The sequence below is a fragment of the Diprion similis genome, chromosome 1 (genome assembly GCF_021155765.1).
Source record: "Diprion similis isolate iyDipSimi1 chromosome 1, iyDipSimi1.1, whole genome shotgun sequence".
Classification (NCBI taxonomy): domain Eukaryota; kingdom Metazoa; phylum Arthropoda; class Insecta; order Hymenoptera; family Diprionidae; genus Diprion; species Diprion similis.
Window position 1 is genome coordinate 13,151,779 of NC_060105.1, and position 19,490 is coordinate 13,171,268.

At 35.7% G+C, this 19,490-nt stretch overlaps 1 protein-coding gene across 1 annotated transcript in view; it reads left to right on the plus strand.

The window, feature by feature from the left end:
- Window positions 1-313: 313 nt before the first annotated feature.
- The window catches only part of LOC124408222 (dopamine receptor 1-like), an 89,577-nt gene continuing 70,400 nt past the window's right edge, over window positions 314-19,490 (plus strand). Inside the window, exon 1 of the mRNA XM_046884994.1 lies at window positions 314-425. Within this exon, the coding sequence (XP_046740950.1) occupies window positions 345-425 (81 nt within the window). The 5' untranslated portion in view covers window positions 314-344. The remainder of the gene's footprint in view (window positions 426-19,490) is intronic.

Below are 19,490 nucleotides of genomic sequence, written 5' to 3' on the forward strand. Positions count from 1 at the left end.
TTATTCACTCAAATATAAACTGAAGAAAAAAAATAAATAAAAATTCATTTTCTTAACCTGTGTGTTGCCTGTCTTATCGAGACTTTTTTTCACACCGAAACCTCAGATCAGACAATAGAATTTGATCGATTCTGAGGATCGTTTTTTTTTTCTTCCTTTTTTCGCATCACCTTCTCGGTCCTGGGTCCTTGTCCTCCTCGCAGGACCGCCGGGCACGGGGTGCAGAGCGACAGAGGGAATGGCGCCGAGGGGCGTCAGGGTGGCTGCCTCGCGCAGGCAGCCGTCAGTGCGCGGTGAGGCGCGCCCGCTGCCACACGCCATGCTTCTACATCAGGTGAGCAACTATGGTCATCAAGCCATGTCAAAGCATCCCCCTTGAACCGCTCTCTCCATGGATGTCTGCCCACACAAGTCGTCCTGAAAGAGTAAAAAAGCAAAAGCAAAAGCAAAAGCAAAAAAAAGAAAAACAAAACTCAAAATCAAAACACTGTTCCAAGCATGACTATGTGTCTTTGTTTGTATATCTGTGCACGTGTCAATAGCTACCAATACTTGTGGCATCCAAAATATTATTTCAAATATTCCACCAAATTCTGGAACCATTTTTAAAAAGCTCGAGGTCCTCTCCATGTAACACCATTCCCATCATCTACAGGCATGCTGAAACCATTTTTCCGCTCACCATGATCCATTCTCACGTTTATTGTATGTTTGTTATGTGCCGAAACCATGTATCACTGTTTCTACGATCGTCCTACACGTAGTGCCAAAAAAAAAAAAAAAGGGATTAAAAAACGCAGCACGTAACGTACATATTTGGTGCGTGTCATCGCTACTCAACGATTCAAAGGCAGACGAGAATACATTTCCGTTAGACGGTGCCAGAAACAATGGTGTTCAAGCACCGGAGCCGTTCGCCAACAATTGCGAGTTGTACCGTTGAGACGGGCCGATTGTTCAATCAAGTTGATCGTCTGCACTTACCGACAAACTATGGGTGGGCCAACAATTTGTGGGATAGGGTTATGGGACAAGAGAGGTTTAATTCGGGTGTACCTACAATAACGCGATTGAAACATCGCTCCATTCATTCTCGGCTTGAATTCCGTCTCGATTGATACCACAGTCCCAAATAAATCCAACCACGGAGAGAATGAAAAAAGCAGATTTTACTCAAAACTACGGGAAAAAAAAAAGATCACGTCAAGTTTTTTCGTATAGCATCAGTGAAAACCATTCTCCGCATAGAAAAATCTGATACATTTATGCTAAAAAATATTTTTGATATGAGAATTTTTCACCAAAAATCATCATGTGAATTTCTTTTTCTGCCGTTTTTAATCAAATCTGTGCTTTTTCTTCGCTCAGTGTGACGAGTCTCAGTCTCGCCTAGGAGCTTACGATCAACGACTCGAGCCCTTTATCGCCGAGATTCGTTGAGCGTTCCTTAAAGCGACGGCAGACAAATCTGTCCCGTGCAACAGGCACTCGGTTCTGTGTTCTTTCAATTGGCTGAAGCCCCCCTCCGCCCCATCGTTTCACCCCCATTTTGCCTCGTCTCCCCCTCATCCCTCACCGAAGAATGATACTTGTCGTAAATCACACTAATAAAAAATCTGTCTCGATTTCACTCACCGAATTAAACTCGCTGTCCCACCTACCTCGTCGACAATCAGGTTGGGGTTATATATATATATAGTTATTTTTTTTCCCGCACCCTGCGAATAAACACGGCGATGAGTGCGCGATTTCGTTTTAAAAAGTGTGAAATAAGAATAAATTGAAAAGTAAAAGTAAATCCGAGTTATTGATTTAAATCGAATATTATTATTCTTATCTTTTTTTAATACTTCGTTCTACGTAAGTAATTGGAAATATTTTCTCAACTTTGATTGTCAATTAAAAAGAATTTGGCACCGTAAGTGAATCAACGATTTCGAATGAATAACCTCAAGTCACGTAGAAAATGTATTAAAAATGATTAATCAATTATTGGTGGAATATTTTGACGGTTGAAGTAACAATTTGGTGCAGTGATTAGTGATTAGACAACAAGAACTGATCAACTTGGGATTCTCGAAAAGCGAGACCGTCGTTTCGCTGAAAGGAAAATAGGAATGGGGGGAAAAAAAATGTGTGTAATCGAGCAACGAAGTGAAATGATGTGAAATAAGTCGAGCGAAACTTTGTTAAAGAGTGCAATAGAGAGAAAGAGAGAGAGAGAGAGAGTTTTACTGGAAAATAAAATATCGCCGATAATATCCTGCTTCACCCATCAGGAGTTATACAGTGAATCTAGAATTTCGGTGCAACAGGCGATTCCAACTTCGCCTCCGAATTCGCAACGACGGTTTTTCGTTTACTGCAGCAATGACCAAGCGAATTATGTGCAAAATACACACGCCAATCTGCCTGCCCGCGTGTAATCAAGCTAAACGGAATTCGATTATTCATTCTGACGTGTGTTTGCCCGAGAACGTGGAATATTGAGCGAGAGTAAAAGTATGACCGTAATGAAATATGAACAAATTGACAAAATCAAAAGAAATAAAAATTAAAATTAAAAACTTGGTCCGTAAACTTTTTGTCATGCCTGCGATTAATCTCCTGCCTGTGGAGCTTGGGTGTTCAATTTGTGCGAAAAGTTTTGCAGTTCGAATGGCTGCCCCCCGAGAAAAGTCTTTTCGAGACGTCGTTGTTATTGTTTTTATCACTGTTCGCCATTCGCTAGGGAGGATTCTTAGTACACTTGGTGACTCTATTGTAAGGAATCGCTAGACTTAATTAGAGTTTAAAAAGCTCACTGATTATTATTGAGAGTAAAGCAACGAATCAATATCTGATAAATTAAGTAATCATTGCTCGTGTATTCATACCTAGAGATTCGTTATTATTTGTTATCTTCTTTCTTTAGGACTGCATTTTTTTTTTTTTTTTTTTTTTTTTATCTGTGACAAAATGTAACAAATTACAAGTGAATATTTAAAAACAATGTAAATCGGTATTCGTGGGGTGAATTTCTCGAGGTTTGGCCGATGGAATATCGGATTTAATCGTATAACAATAATGTCATGATCGTTATATTTGTACAGTTTCGTGCGAAGGAATCTGGCGCGACAAAGCTCGGGCAGCCCTTTGTTACACGCGATAAACCAGAGAACAAATGTGCCGTGTGTAAATACAATTGTTGATTCAGTCGGAACGCGTGATAATTTAACGAATTACTCATAATTTTACTTACCGAGTTTCTTTTTTCGTTGAAAATCTTTTCTACATATCGTCGTATGTGGTTTGATATGAAATAATTTTCTGTAACTGAGGTGAAAATAATGAAACATTATAACCAAAGTGAAAAGTGATTAATATAGTAAAATTCTGCTGAAGCGTTTAATTTACAACTAATTCAAACGTGGCTGATTTAATTCAGATTTTGTCCATTGATCGCTATAAGATTTCAAATAATTTCAATATTTACAATTTGTTCAAAGAGCGTTCATTGTTCAGTGATTTCGTGAAATTTGAATCGACTAATTAATGTTTCCTTACAAAAGGAACGTTGTTGGAATTCATCCTAGAATTTTCATGATATTTCATTTATTGTAGGGAATAATTGAGTAGAATTTTGATGGGATGCGTCGTTATCGTTGAAGAATAAGCGATAGATTCAATCTACTGAAAATGGATTATATATATTGCTACACCACTTCAGCTGCTCGAAATATTAATATAAATGTTTGATAATTTTTCGGGAAATCAGGTTTTATACACTATCTCTTCAGTCACAGTAGGATGCTTAGCATCGCAGCTCAAAAATTCTCATGGCCTAACCGTATCTCAAATTATTTACAATTTCAAATAATCTTTTTGTTCTTCTAATTTTTTCCACATTATTGAACCCAAGCACACACAGACACACGCCGTACTGGATCCGCCATCTTGGATTTAGAAATTATCAAATTATCACTTCAGATTCGTGATCAGCGATCCCAAAAACCCTCGGGTATCAAGTTTAATGGCCAAAATGATCGAATTTTGATACTTTTTTTCATATTACATCCACATATAGAATCCGCCATCTTGGATTTAAAGATTATCAAATTCTGACTTCAGATTTGTGATCAGTGATCCCAAAAACCCTCAGGTACCAAGTATAATGGCCAAAATCATCAGATTCATCAGAATTTTGATAGTTTCTTGGATTTTACATTCCCACATAGGATCCGCCATTTTGGATTTAGAAAGTATCAAATTTTGACTTCAGATTCGTGATCAGTGACCCCTAAAATCCCGTGTAACAAAATTCAGGCCAAAATATTGAGTTGAAAAATGTATGACTGAAAAGGTTAAAGGTGGTATAACAGAGACACAATAATTCTTCAAAGTTTCAAACCCTTTCTTGAACCAGAATACAAAATATTCAATTACTTTGTCGGACAGGGTGGGTCAAAGCTGCGGTCAGAAACACATTTTATCCTTATATTCCGTACACGAAAACCAAATTTTGTGCCATAGTCGATGATAGAATACCTAACGGTTCTCAAGGTGTACTTTTCAAACATTTCTAGAAAAGACATAGATATTGGAGCGAAAAATGGTATTGAAAAATCCTTGGCTTAAATATTATTTTTCATGGTGTCCAGTTATTTGTGAAAACGTAATTTCCTGAGAATTCCAGGTTCTCCAAGCAAAAATCATAATTCATCTAGTTTGTTCTCATATAAACAATAAATGAAAAACACAATCGTCACACGAACAAGAATATTCTATACTTGACGAGAGTACACCTCATTGTGAGGCTAATTTATAAGAATTGGTTAGCACGTACAATTTTTAAGAAGTCAAGGCTTATTTCATAACCGTTGCCTGAAAGTTGAAAGAAAAATGTTTTTTCTCACCAAAAAGCGAGATTTTTATCAACCCAGGATAAAAATTTGTGTATTCCAGATTCGACATGAAATTCCCTGAGATTTCCAGGTTTCTTCTAGGGAATATCAAATTCCCTGAGACTTCCCTGATTCCATAATTTCCATAAACACTGGACACCCTGTTTTTTTTTTTTTTTTTGTGCTCAATAGAAAATATGGATGATAGTGAGATTCTTATCAATGTAAAATTAACACTATAAATTGCATTAAACTATACCTTCATAGGCATATCAATAAATCTTCATAGTCTCAACTGTACTTATGTTAATCTGTTTTTATCCACTGTGAAAGATAACTTTTGATAAAAGTTTTTTCGGATCATCTCTGGAGACCTTTAAGGTTTATAAAATAAGCCCGAGGAGATTAATATAAAGAAAAAAAAAAAACAATAAAAAAAAACACCAGAGTTCAAAGCGTTGAAACATTCTAATGATAAAACTTTCTCTCAAGTCGTTCTGATATCTTACACAAGTTTTGTTGTTCGGTTTGTTTCGTCACCATTTATACTGCATACTGAGGATATATTTTTATTGTTTTATTTTGTTCACCGTCATTTGCGAAAATAGAATTACCGGAGAGCTTTCAAAATTTTTTCTCGTTCTCTTCTCATAACTTTTTATTCAAATTGTATGGCCCTCGTTCAATCTTGTAATTAGGCTAGATGTTTTAAATATGAGACAATAAGCCTTCAGACTCTTGATCCTGTTGAAAGAGAGTACATATTCAAAAATTAAGTGATCGGTGTATAAATTTTTCAAGAGACGGATTTTCCTTCGTATACCTCGAGGTGAAATATAGGTCCCTTACTCACCAAATATATTGCAGAAAAGCATACTTTCTAATGAAGTTGAACATTTTTCAAAGAAACTTTGAAACCCATTTTAAAATAGCAAATTATTGTATTCATATATCCTGATTTTCTAAAAAGAAGGCAAATTATTGAATATTCTTTTTGAGCTGATCAATATCCTTTCTTCAAACTGCGTAGACATTATGTTGATTAAAATGAGGAAATACTTACTCCTTCAGCGATGCTTGGTTTAGTCAGGTAAACATCATCTGCCTCTCGAGCCTCTTTCCTTCCCAAAGAACGTATTTCGGGGTCTAAGGATACCGTATTTACATTTCGAAGTGAGTTTTCTGTTTGAAAAATCGAAAGCCAAATTGCGAAGAAAAATTAAAGTTTTAGATTGCGAGTGGAGCGGTTTATTCGTCATTCAGTCGCGCGGGTACGAAATTCGCTTCATGCCCAAGCGTGTAAAACGATAAGAGAAACTTGTGCGAAAGCTTGCAACATTCTTATTTCGTTCTTTGGAATTTAGCAATTTTCTTCGACCATTCGACGATCACGAAACGTCCGATACCTTACACCCGATATTTGTTCCTGTTTCCTTCTTTTGTGCTTTCCTTGATTTTTTTCTTTCTTTTCCTTCCTTCTTTATCCACTCATTGTATACATCGCACTACACCTTAACCTTAACACCACCGGCATTGTGTCGGAGCAAAGAGCACAATAACGTGAATCCGACGGCAGTCGATTTACTCGCAGCTTAGAGACACACTCGTCATTCCAATTCAAATCCGGAAAATAGCTTTTTCACTACTCACTTTGTCACGAGAACACCGTTCGATTAAGTGGTTCAAAATCACGAATTGAAAGATGATTCAAGTCTTTAAATAATTCCAATTTTTCTAATAATTTAAACTCTTTGAATAATTCGAGACTTCGGTTTTCGAGTTCGAACAATTCGAATTTCTCAAATCATTTGGTTGAAACCTTGAATTCTTTTATTGATACTTAACATACCTTTTATAAAAGATACGAATAATTTAGTCTTCTTTCTTACTTTCATTTCGAAACAACTCCGAATTTATTAATTTTTTATACTGGATACTTGGAAACCGTTCGAATTTATTCTTAATTTATATTAATATTCTGTCAAACAGCATTTTGCGGCCTCGCCTTTCACCCCGTGAAATTCCTTACGAGAACGATAAAAAATTCAGACTTCAAAATCTGAACACAACTATTTAAGTAATTTAAATCCAAAATATTGCAATTATTCAAAAACTCAAATATATTTCGATTCCGTCTCTCTTTCCGGTTCACTTTGACCTCTCATTAAGCTTACTTTGCGATCGTTGTTGCAAACCTTCCATTAATTAATTGTGCCCACAAATCCGTCAATTATTTGCAAAAATAGGAAGTTTGATCTAGAATATTCCTATTATTACAAAAAACTGGTAGGTGGCTTAGCTAATTTTGCTCAAAAACTGATGAACCTTAAGTTAAATGAATCCATACCAGTGAACTAAATCCCATTCAAATCCTTCCAACAATTTTCGAATTATTTCGAAATCTAATCACTTTTTAATCAGGCAGAACCGCATTAAGCAAAATAAAACTCATTAAAATATCATTCTTTTTCGTTCTTAAAATATCGTTGAACAGAACGTTGCAAAATGCTAGAAAAGATTTATGTCAGGGATGAAACGTGTTTTGAGGCCGAAGAGTATTAATTTTCGAAAGGGAATTTCTCGTAACAGCAAATCTAACGGCCACTTTGCTTTGCGATCGCGCCTAAATTTCAAAAATCTTTGAATTTGATTCAGCTCTGAATTTTTCTTCAGACGACATAAATGTGCTTCTGTAAAACTCTTCTAAGCTATGCGGATTGGTACTTTTTTAGATTTGGTCATAAAAAATTACACGAAAATTTTCCGAAGTGAATTCAATTTCAGGCCGTCGAATTAATTTTCACAAAAAAATACTTTTACCCGGTGCAGAAGAATATTTATAAGGAACACGATTCGTTCGACGCCGAAGGTTGTGAGCCTCATAATTGAACTGAACCACAATATTGATCTCAAAAGTTTTTGCAGCTGGATTTTATGAAAGATTTTAAGTTTGAATGGTTCCAGGTAATTGTTACTCGATTTAATGCAATTATTGCAATAATTGACAAATAAGTTTCGTATCTTATTCCTTCCTGCTTTAACTCAATCGTATTATTTTAACACAAAACTGGAACCTAATTTTGTTGAAAGAAGTTGAAGAAGTGCAAGCTTATTCGGAGCAGGGTCGAAGTTTCGAATTTCAAAAGTTCCGATAGCGCCTAATCCCGAATTATTTAGTGGAGAAACTTGAAGTTAAGAAATCAAACTTTAACGAAACAACAAAGTTTGTAATGGTCGGAAATCCGATGGCTCAAAACTCCGAAATGCAAAATTCCGAAAAATCAAGATTTGAAAGAGAAAAATTCCGAAAGTAAAAATATACTCACACGGCGTAGTTTACTCAACGAGCGGGTATAAAAAATCAGAAAAACCAAAAACCAGAACGACCAGAATTCCGAACGTAAAAAAATATCAAATTGGTACAAGTTCACCTAATAAGAAATTGACAAAACTGAAAATCCTGGATCATTCAGAATTCCGATTTTTCAGATATTTAAATTTTCTCATTTTCGCCCTTTTGGAACTTTGTCTTGTCGGAGTTTCGAAACTTTGAGCGTCGGGTTTCGGATCATTGGAAACTTTGATGTCTCGTCAAAGTTAGATTTCTTTAAGTTTCGCCACCAAAAAATTCAGAATTTATCGCTTTCGGAACTTTTCAAATTCTGAATTTCAACCCTTCCCCGTTTATTCAATAAAACCCCTTCAATTTTCTTCAAACGTCATCTATTGCACAGCGGTGATACTCAATACAGATCTCATATTTTGGAAAAAATATTTATTCATAAATACGTCTCGTGAAAAGGTTAAAATTTTTCATTTTACAATGTAAAATACTTGCTCGAGTTGACCGACAACTTCGTCATGTCCTGTTTGAAATGAAACTCAGCTTTTCGGAAACGAGATAGAATCTGTCTCTGAAACCTTTTTCTTGAAACTACCGATGCGTGATGTGCATCACTTTCTACCCCGATACCGAATGAATCGCCGGGAAATTTTCAGTTGAATTGATTCACGTCTCACAATCAGTTTCGAAGATCTCTTCGTCCTTTCCGTGCTTTCTTTTTCTATTACTTCCTTTTTGTCCGAATATGTACGGATTTCGGATCCCCGACATCGTCTGATCCTTTCAGTAATCTTTTGTTGTTAAGCCAAACTCAAAAATGATTTTATTTATTATTTCCTGATAAAAAAAACTTCATCTCAGTGAGAATCAGAAAAAAAAGTGCGGTGCATAAACTGAAATTATAAAACCAGCGGATAAAGATCTGCTAAAACTTTTTATCCGTACTTCTACAGTGTCCTTATAAATTGCGCGATAATTTTATGCATAACCTTCTCGAGGAATTGTTTAATATCCACGTCGCACAGGTACAGGAACCATGCTGTCAGAGGAGAATCTTTTATCCAGTTTTTTATAGTTGACTTCCTCGTTGGTTGCGGTCCTTTTATTTTGCGCTGGGAGAAACCAGGTTGCGGAAGCGGGCAGAGAAAATTTATGAATTCCTAAGACTGTCTGACGGTGAAATGTCTTCTGCGATCTTGTGTGACGTTATTCTCGTGAAAACTAAAAAAACCTCTTTCCAAGTCGAAAAAACTTTTCTAGTTATAAATTTTCAATTTATTATATTAGTCGGATTTATTTAACCAATTTGATAAATTACGAATACAATTTTATTTTGTAATCAAATGAAAATAAAATACAAATTTCAGTTTCGATTTATAGTGACAAAGAGAAAAATTGCAATTTGATAAAGCTCGATACTTTAATAGAGAAATACTTTGTACAATGCAATGACAAAACTGCATGTTTCATGAATTTGACATTCACTTTTGTATTTAAGGACATGTGGTACTCCTGCCTTTACCGACCGAGTAAACTCATCATTTTTCATCCTATATTAAATAATTGATTAGTTGGCTTATTAATCTATCGCTAAATACTCGATCGGTAAAGGTAGGAGTACTACATGACCTTAAGATTCAATTAGACAAATACGCCGCCATATGCAGAAAGACACGTATGTTCCACTTATGCAATTACTTTCTGTACGTGTACAATGATGCAGACATTGTCTCTAATGTGTTGACAAGTGGAAAACGCCGTCCCTCGTGTTGAGGCGTGATCGTTTCGATCTTTATTTTTATCACTACCCGTGACGTTCATCATTCGTAAGAGTATAATGAAGTTTAGTTTAATGGCGGGAAATTTAAAGAACGCGGAAACTTACTTTCGTTAAAATACTTTCCCTGCAGCTGATAACACACAGACAAGATCTGTCGGTAAAACATCTTGACACCGTTTTAAAGCGTTCAATAAAACAAAATTTCAACGTCCCACCAACAAGGATTATGGAAAAGATAGGATCTTTGTGCCTGAAAAAGTTCTGTCGACAAAATTTGTCGGTCAGTTGATTCGTTTATTAATCTATCTCTAAATAATCGAAATAGTAGTCTGATCCTAGGAATCATTGAAAAATGAAAAACCATTTTAAGCGCAATGTTTTCACGCAGTTTGATGAAAGTTTGGAACGACGAAAAAACTCACAATCAATCTAAACCGGAAACTGTAGAGTGATGATAACTCAAGGTGACGCGATAAATCGTAAAGGTAATAATTTAGGAGAAAATTTAACTGAAAAACGGAAATCCTATAAAGTTTACACGATAAACGTCTTAATTTCAATGAGAAATTCAATTCTGTTCAAGAGAAATTTATCGTGTTTTCTTCAACTAATATGTGACTTGGACAACTATTTTCTAAAAAAATTGATTCAAAACGATTATAAATTCTTCGGGTAATGAATTTTTCAACTAAATTATCCCAGAGCGCGCACACCTGAAGTTAATTTCATAAATCTTCAGAAGCACAAGTCTATAAGTAAAATCGATTAAAAATTGTAATACCTGGTGAAGAAATGCAGGTAAAAGATTTTCTACGAACAGATTCGTTTGAGGGCGATTTAATCAGAAGCAGTGTTAATTGGAAATAGAATTAGGAAATTTTCTCATGAGGATAACAGACAAGCAGTAGAAAAACGGACAATTAAGGATGTTACTTTTTTTAAACAGTCGAATCACGACGTAAAAGATAGCCGTCTGATGTTTTTGATTCGCTGTAACAAGTCAGAGAATTGAAAAAGTCTTTCCTTGTGAGAATTCCGTCAATTCGAAGAGAGAATCTCGTATGAAACCTATTTTCGAAATGCAACAACAACATCATCTAATTTTCGGAGGATAAACGAATTGCCGAGGAATCAACCGTTCAGGAAATTATCATTTCTTATCACGTCTCTGCGGTGTAAAAAGTCAGTGGGAAAAATATATATACGATGAAAGTGAATAGCCAGTGGAGATAGAAAAAGCGGGAGAGAAAAACAGTGAGGTGAGAACATAAAAGTAAGGAAAGAATACCGCGGCGCATCGTCCAACGTGGTGATCTCATTTTTCCAAGTCTTTACTCCAACTTTCCTCCCCATTGTGGTTGGTTTAGATGTACAGGGTGTCCCGAGAATAAAAGTCTAATATGTACTTCGAAAGACCAATACGAGGTTAACGTTGCTTTTTTGAATGGGAGTGTGTACTTTTTTCACAGGTTTGAATTCTACACAAAAAATAGGCAACTTTTATTTTAAACTGTTTTTCCCACGACATCAATTTTTCAAGATGTCGCGGTGCTAATGCCAAAAGGTCGTCATACTCATAGGGTGTATGAATAAGTAATTAGCACCGCGATATCTCAAAGTTAGTAAAGGTACCTGCTCAATGAAACGGTAAATTGAGAAAAAAAATTCATTTCGATAGATGCTCAAAATTGTGCCCGTTAATTTCAATACGTTAATTTGTAGACGCTTCCCGAAAGATACATGACATCGTAGTAAATGTTCTCGTTTGATGGCTCGGTCATTATTTCTGATTCACGTCTTCATATTTTTTGAAGTAGTTTTTACCACGCTGTAAAATTTTTCTCCGAGGTAGCCCTACGAGAAAGAAATTAGGACTTATAAGATATATCTGGTGATCTAGCAGGCCAATTTACTGATCCACCTTTGCGAATCCAACGATTGTTGTAATGATTGTTGAAAAATTGATGTACTAGGAAAAACCGTTTAGAATAAGAGTTTTTAACTTTTCTTTTTATGCAAAATACAAATATATAAAAAAAATACACGTTCCTATTTGAAAAAGCAATAGTAACTTCCAAATGACCTCGTTAACGTCCACCTAATGAAAAGTATAATAGCGGAGTGCGGATTGTCCACTTCGAACCATGAAACTTTTATTTCAAACATTTTTTTCTCGAATGGGTTATTCACAAGATATTTTGCTGCGTCAACTTAAATGGGACGCCCTATATTCCAGGAATCCCCTAACTCAAGGATAGTAGATAAAATATGAGGATATAGTAAAGTGTAAATGAAATTTAATTACCACCGATTACGAATTCGAATTGAAATTTTGTAAATTCAAGATGGCAGTTGCAATATGCAGTGGTCTAAGAGGTAAGAAATAACTCTGCAGACGAAATTTGGTACCAGGGAGGTTTTTGAGAATACTGCTTACGTCTCTGAAGTTATAATTAAAAATATCGATTCTAAACAGTAAAGCATTTTTGAAAATCACGAATTTTGACTTTAGATTTGTGCTCAGTGACCACATAAAACCTCGAGTACAATGTCTTATCCAAATGAAATACCTAACTTGATGTAGTTTTGTCAGCCATATTGGATCCCCCACATTGAATTTTCAATTCTTAGTTCCGATTTGTAATTCACGATCTCTAAAATAATCCAATATCATCTGAAAAGTGTGAAATCGATGAATTCTCTCAAATAACGTGAAGTCTCTGAAAAGTTATAAAGTCTTTTGTTATCTTTTACAGTCTTTTAAAATCTTGTGAAATCTTGTGAAACCATCCGAAATTCCTAACCTCTCCGAAATATTTAAATCCGTAATAAATATCTGCAAGCCGTTATGAAATTTTAGTAAATACCTTTGAAATTAGCAATCCTTTGAAATTCAGCAAAATTACGAAAGGTTAGTCTCGCATCGATTTGATGTACACCTGATTTCAAGATTACAATTATTTCAAAAGATTTTAAAAGATTTCACACGATTTCAAAAGATTTCCAGAATTACAGAAGATTTCAAAGATTTCAAATGATTACTAGAGACTTCGAGAGATTTCAATGGATTTCAAAAGATATCAGGGTTTTCAAGATTTCAGAAGATTTCAGAAGATTTCAACGATTCTAATGGATTTCGAAGGTTTCACAAAATTTCCGAAAACATATACACCAGATTTCACGAGTGTTTAACCCCTCGGGTGGTTATAATGACTTCCTTTATTCTCTTTTTTCTGTGAAGTGAAGAAAACAGGTGACTGTTTAAAAACAGAAAACAATGGGCATTAATAATACACTTTCCGTTTGTATACCTTGAAATATTGTGAGCTCGAAGCCTCGTAACTTTTCCTCCCAACAAATTTGTCCAAAGCTTGAAGCTTAGTTTGCCAAATGTACCCCAGAAACGACCTTTGAAAAAGTTATTACGGCCCAACTAACGTACTAATAGCTAATATTCGTGTCATTAAATAACTTATTTCTTCGATAACAATACCCCACGGTTTTTTCAAGTTTTTAAGAATAAGTGTAGAAAGTAATTAATTTTCACCTTTTTTCCAAATATCTCGACAGGGGTTTCAAACATCGAAATTTACGCTTAGATATTATTTATCGATCTTAATAAGATATATGAATTTTATTTCTACGACTATTCTCAATGAATCGTATAGTCACCGATAAACATGCAATGCTTTACTAAATTGAAATCTTTTACCCAGAGTACGTAGCGCCCAAACGATATAAATGGTTGCAAATCCGGATGACTTTTGTGTCACTGAATGAAATCTGAAATGAACATTGTGTATGAATTCAAAATTATGCAAACACCATTGTAACAATGTCTTCAGGTTTCATGACCATGCATAAACATATCAGTTTTTTTTTTTTTGCCGCCGATTTTAAACACTGTGTCCAAAATTATATCATCAGCTGTGAAAATTTTTGATTTTGGTTCTTATACTTGGCTATTAGAAGACCCGATTGAATACATACATTACCTTTAGCAAAAACTCATCTAATTTTGAATTTCGTATCTACAAACATTCGACCCTTATTTCGAATATACAAAGCAGTATATTATGTACCAAAAGAATTTTTTAAAAAGCCCGCTTAACCCTTGGTGCAAACACCATATTTTTTGTAACGCATGTACGGATTTCTTTTTGGTTCACAATTTCAAACGCGTTATAAGTACAATTATTGATAATTTTTTTGAAAATATTCAAAAATGTTCTAGCGGACGTTTTGATTTTTTTTGCCCACCGTCATGTCACGAAGTTTGCTGTGCTTTCACCCATAGCTGCACCCTGGAACAAGGACAAGTGGGTGAAATTATCATACGACAGGAAACTTCAAGCAAATAATACGGCTAACCCTAATCAGAGAGCTTTGCAGACCCTACCTCGTTGTTTCTCAATTCTTCTATTTTATTTCTCTCACTTTGCTTTGGAACGGCGTGTTTGTACCTCTTCTCATTCCCTTCAACATGGTTTGAATACTTAGCTATCGTGGTGTGAGTATACATGGTGTGCCTAGGAGTGCAGCGTCTGTCTCCAAAAAAATTTCCCTCTCTCACTGGACTGGACTTAAGTAGATGTGTACCAACTGCGCCAAAATACCCTAGATTGATGTTGATTAATTGTTGTGACGTTGAATCTGCGTGGGGAAAAAATGAGCGGGACTTTAAATAACTCACACCCCAACGATACATGATGGCATTACCGAGCAGGGTAGCGTTGGCCAGAAAAATAATTCCCTAACAATATAGGGATTTCTTCAGACAGTTGGTACACGTCTCACTCAAAGGCTTTAACCTCAAAGAAAGGGGCGTGTCGCAGAAGTTCTCGGCACACCATGTATACTCGTTACCTATGTACGTGCAACGTAATATATTATAGAAGCCAGCTAGTGGTGGATACTTCTAGTATATTTTCCGTTTCCGTAGTTATTTCCCTAGAACACCATAATACTCGTGACCCACCAGACGCAGATAGAAGCCGTGTTGTCATCACTTCTCTAGTGATTGTATCGTGTTGCGAAAGCCTGACGAATACCCTGTATTATTATCCTAATCTCAGAGGTAGTCAACCCCTTTATTATTCCCTGTTTTATGTATGGGTGATGGATACGTTAGGCGTATGGCTGTGGGAATATAAACCACATCTCAGGTTTCGAGTTATTCATAAGCCAAGGTAGCATGGCTATGTGCGAATATGAAACCTCATCTAGAATCTGTCGGTCGAGACGTATAAATTCAGCTGTTTCCGGTGCATCCAAAGCCATTTTGCCGTTCAAGGAATGCTACATTTTCAATCCCATATCAAAATTTCCAGACGCATGAGCAAGTATAATATGTGTATTCCAAATTAGCATCGATTCGATGAATTTTTCTTGGAATAGATACGTATTGATTCTTACGACTTCATCTGACTTGAATTGTGGTTATCCAACGCTGTATAGTCAGATCCAGTTGATCAAAGGCAGATACAAATATTGCGTGTATGTATGTAGAAGTTTCAGTGATCATTTTCATCCCTTCCAATCCGAGTGAAAAGAAAAAATCAAAGAATCGAAATAAAGAGCACTGATTTACTGTTCGGAATTTACTCTGCTTCTGTACGATTGAAAATTAAAAGATAAAAAAAGTCGCGGTACAATGTGGCGTAAATCTAATTAATTTACTGTTTCGCGTGCCTTAATGTATTCGCGAACTACTGTCTCGTGTGATTGTGTATGCACTTACCAATAATACGTATTATCGCATGGAAGCGAGGCGTTAATTCATTTAACGGCCGAAACCACACGAAGGGATTTATCATGACGACATTTAGTTTAGTTTAGTTTATCCAAATATGCCTTAAATCTATTATCTAAGTATGATGGTAAATTTGGCGAATTAATAACAATTGTGAGTCCGCAAGTATCTCATAAGCTTATAACACAATCTACAGTACAATCCGCTTATCTATGTGAATACTCAGTGATCAATCATGGAATTAGAATGATCTAATTTTCAGTATAAGTCCTGTGTTCAGTCTGAAGTTAAAATAAAATCCAGATCCGAATTATCTACGAAGTATATATAAAAATCGCTGGCAATAATTCGTTCGATTGCAAATAGAGGACGCGCAGTAACAAACTCCTCGAATCCCCGATTCAAAGAATTACCAAATAAACTGCAGCAACGTTTTCACATTCAAACGTAGTTCCGAGCCAAATAATCTATCGATCCATGGCGTTCGAATCCGAATTCGTATCCAAATGTATCAATAGTCCAGTTTCGGACCAAATCAGTTTACACCGGCATTCAATACTGCAGCAAAGACTAGGCCACAAGTCGAGGCAGTTACAATCACATGATAGGGTGTGTAGTCCGAACCATTCGTGTCCACAACCACCATACAATGCAGGTTAAAGTGGTTCCAATGGGCCTTGCGTGTTGTATCGAACAGGAGCTCAATATTTGCTTTCACGTTCACGATGTGATGGATATATTCAAGGGGGTTTTCCTGTGCCTCGGAACAGCAAAATGTGACGGAAGAAATGTGACGGACAAATAAGATTGCAGGATCTTATGCTTAGCAATTCACGGGGTCTCCCGCGGTCTTCAATAAGACGTAGAGGACCGAAGCGCGGATCTAAGCTCCAGATCTAACGTAATAAGCAAAGACTTCGATGTGACGAGTCCAATAACGACGGTGATACTGTTTTCGATGCTCATAATGATCTACAGATCAATACTTTTTTTTTTGTTATTTCTGCGCAGAAGTGCTTTATATTATAAGTTTGACACAAAATTCGGATTTCTCAATGGACTGTCGTAGCTCCCAGTATATGACGTCAAGAAGCTAGCAGTTAAGATCGTTAAAATAAACCCGGATGATCTGGAAGACAGTGGAAGATGAGTTAGATGAGATGCTAGTGGGAAGTACTCCGTCTCGATACTAAGTAGAGTAAAAAATCATTTGCGTAACTCGACGAGTGAAGAAAGGCTCTCGAATCTGAGCTCCTTTGCAGCTAATTCACACTTTCTAGAGAAATTCTCATTTGAGAAGCTTATCAAGAACTTTGCTGCAATAAAGGCCAAAAAAAATCAGCTGTTAGCTATTTTTTATGATGCATTTATCACGTTCCAAAGACCATCGACTTTGCATTGTTTTCTTGACGGCGATTGGGGGGGATGCCTTGTTGAGGGTAGCCCATGGGCATAATTAACCTCAAAAGACGCACGTACAGTAACTTACATTGATTCTGACACGTTCGATATCCCTAGAAATTCTAGGACCCACGGTGTTGGATGAGCACCGTTTGCACCTCGAGCCGAGCTGCAAACAAAAGAGCTGCGACACGCGGCCAACAGTGTAAAACGGTGCTCATCCAACACCGTTGGTGCTAAAATTTCTAGGGATATCGAACGTGTCAGAATCAATCTAAGTGTCTGTACCTATATTTCTGTGTGCGGATCCTCTTAGGAGGTTTCAAGGATCCGATAAACCGCTTACCCGTCGACCGGATCTCACCCGAAATCTCGAAACATCTCAGAAATTCGATTAGGCACCGACATGCAGGATGTGCTCCGAATATAAATATAACATCGTATGCATACCTGCCATTTATACTACGAGTTTCTCCATACGAACTAAATTTCAAGCGATCCTTCAACTCCTGCATTTTGATCCTGCATAAGGAACTCGAGGCATTTCCAACTCGGTCTAATTAAACCGTCGGGACTCCTGATGGCCTGTCCTATCACTTACTTGAATTACTTGCATCTTTCTGTCTCTCTCTCTCTCTCTCTCTCTCTCTCTGTCTATCATATTTTCCCATTATCTTAACTATTCACAAACTTTATGATTAATCGCAAATATAACTATCGCGATAAACTACGAATCGTTTAAAGAATCATTGCTGAAAATGTTGCAGAAATGGCTGTGACGGAATATATTTTTGAACCCATTACTTTTCACATTCTGATACAGAACTTTTACACTCGTTAAAATTTTACGAACGATTTGAAATTCAGATGATAGCCTAATATTTCCAATTTCGAAATTTTCCTTTTTTATATCTCCAAAAAATATCGTTGAGCTTCCTTTTCCTATTTCACAAACTATAAGTTTTTAATATTATATTTTTTAGGTTAATGTAGAGATGTATATTCATTATTCATACAAAAGTTTAAGTACGAAAAAAAATCGGTCTCTAAACATCAAGTAGTTTCGGAAATACAATATCTTATGCGAGCGAATGAAGTGCAACCAAAGAAAAAAAGTTATCCAAAAGCAAAAACTGCTTCTGCCTTCCTTGATTCTTTCCTCAAAATCTCTTTACCCGCTTTCATCTCAAGTTTGCGTAAGAATAAAATATGAAGATCTCTTTGAAATAAAAATAATAGATAATACGGAATTTTTAAGCAAAAGCTTAGATATCGATTTTTCGTTTCAAATCACTTCAAAATTCTCAAATGTCAATCAATTTATTCAGACGACTATTTTCTCTAGAGAACCAACTTTCCTTCAAGTATTCAATTGTAGAATTAAATATTCAACGATACCAAGGTGAAAAAAAAATTTTCAGTGAATTTATGAAAAAAGGAACCCATAATTAACGGACCGAACTCTTCACGTGTGTGAACCACATAAAACTGAAAAATTAATTGTGAGACAAGGTAACATCAATTTTTACGAATTAGGCTTCTCACATTACCGAAATGATTGTCAGTTTTCACTCGCTTCATTGAGGTGATGACACCGCCAATGATATCTAATCATGAATAATAATTTCAATATTTTTCATATTGTTTCATCAATTTTCCAAACTTTTATGTACAGCCTGTATGCAAACACAACAGCAAACATTATTGTATTCCAAAGTATGAAACGACTTCATTTCCCGAGAGATTTATCAGAAAAACATCGAATGATGACAATCTGTATATTAAATGATTCAATTACTCTTTTATGTGAAACATAGATTGAAAAATCAATTTTATATTTTTTTAATAATGGCAGACCATACCAAAAAATCTGAGAAAATTAGAGGAAATCAAACACAATCAGATGTTCGTACCGTAAAAGAAAGAAGTTAGTCACTCCGAAAATTCCAACAAAAATCAGCTATATAAAAAAATCTTTAAACATTTTAGGCAGGTCGAGTTTGCACTGAAAAATTTCAAAAAAAATTTTAACCAGTTTTAACTGTAAATATTGATATAGGCTTTGTTAGGCTTTATAAATACAATCTCGAAGTACGTTGAAAAATTTTTTTTATTGATTTTAATCACTTTTTATACACGAAAATGATAGTTGAAAATCAGTCTGAAAAAAGGTAGGTCTGCAGTGTTGGTGATTTCTCGGATGAAGTTTTAGATTCAGGATGTTAATGGCCTTGGAACGAATCATACGTTTTTTGAAATTATGATTTTAACTATATTTTTTTGCAAAAAAACGGTATAAAAAAGCGATCGTTTTCAACTTTTTCCTAAAAT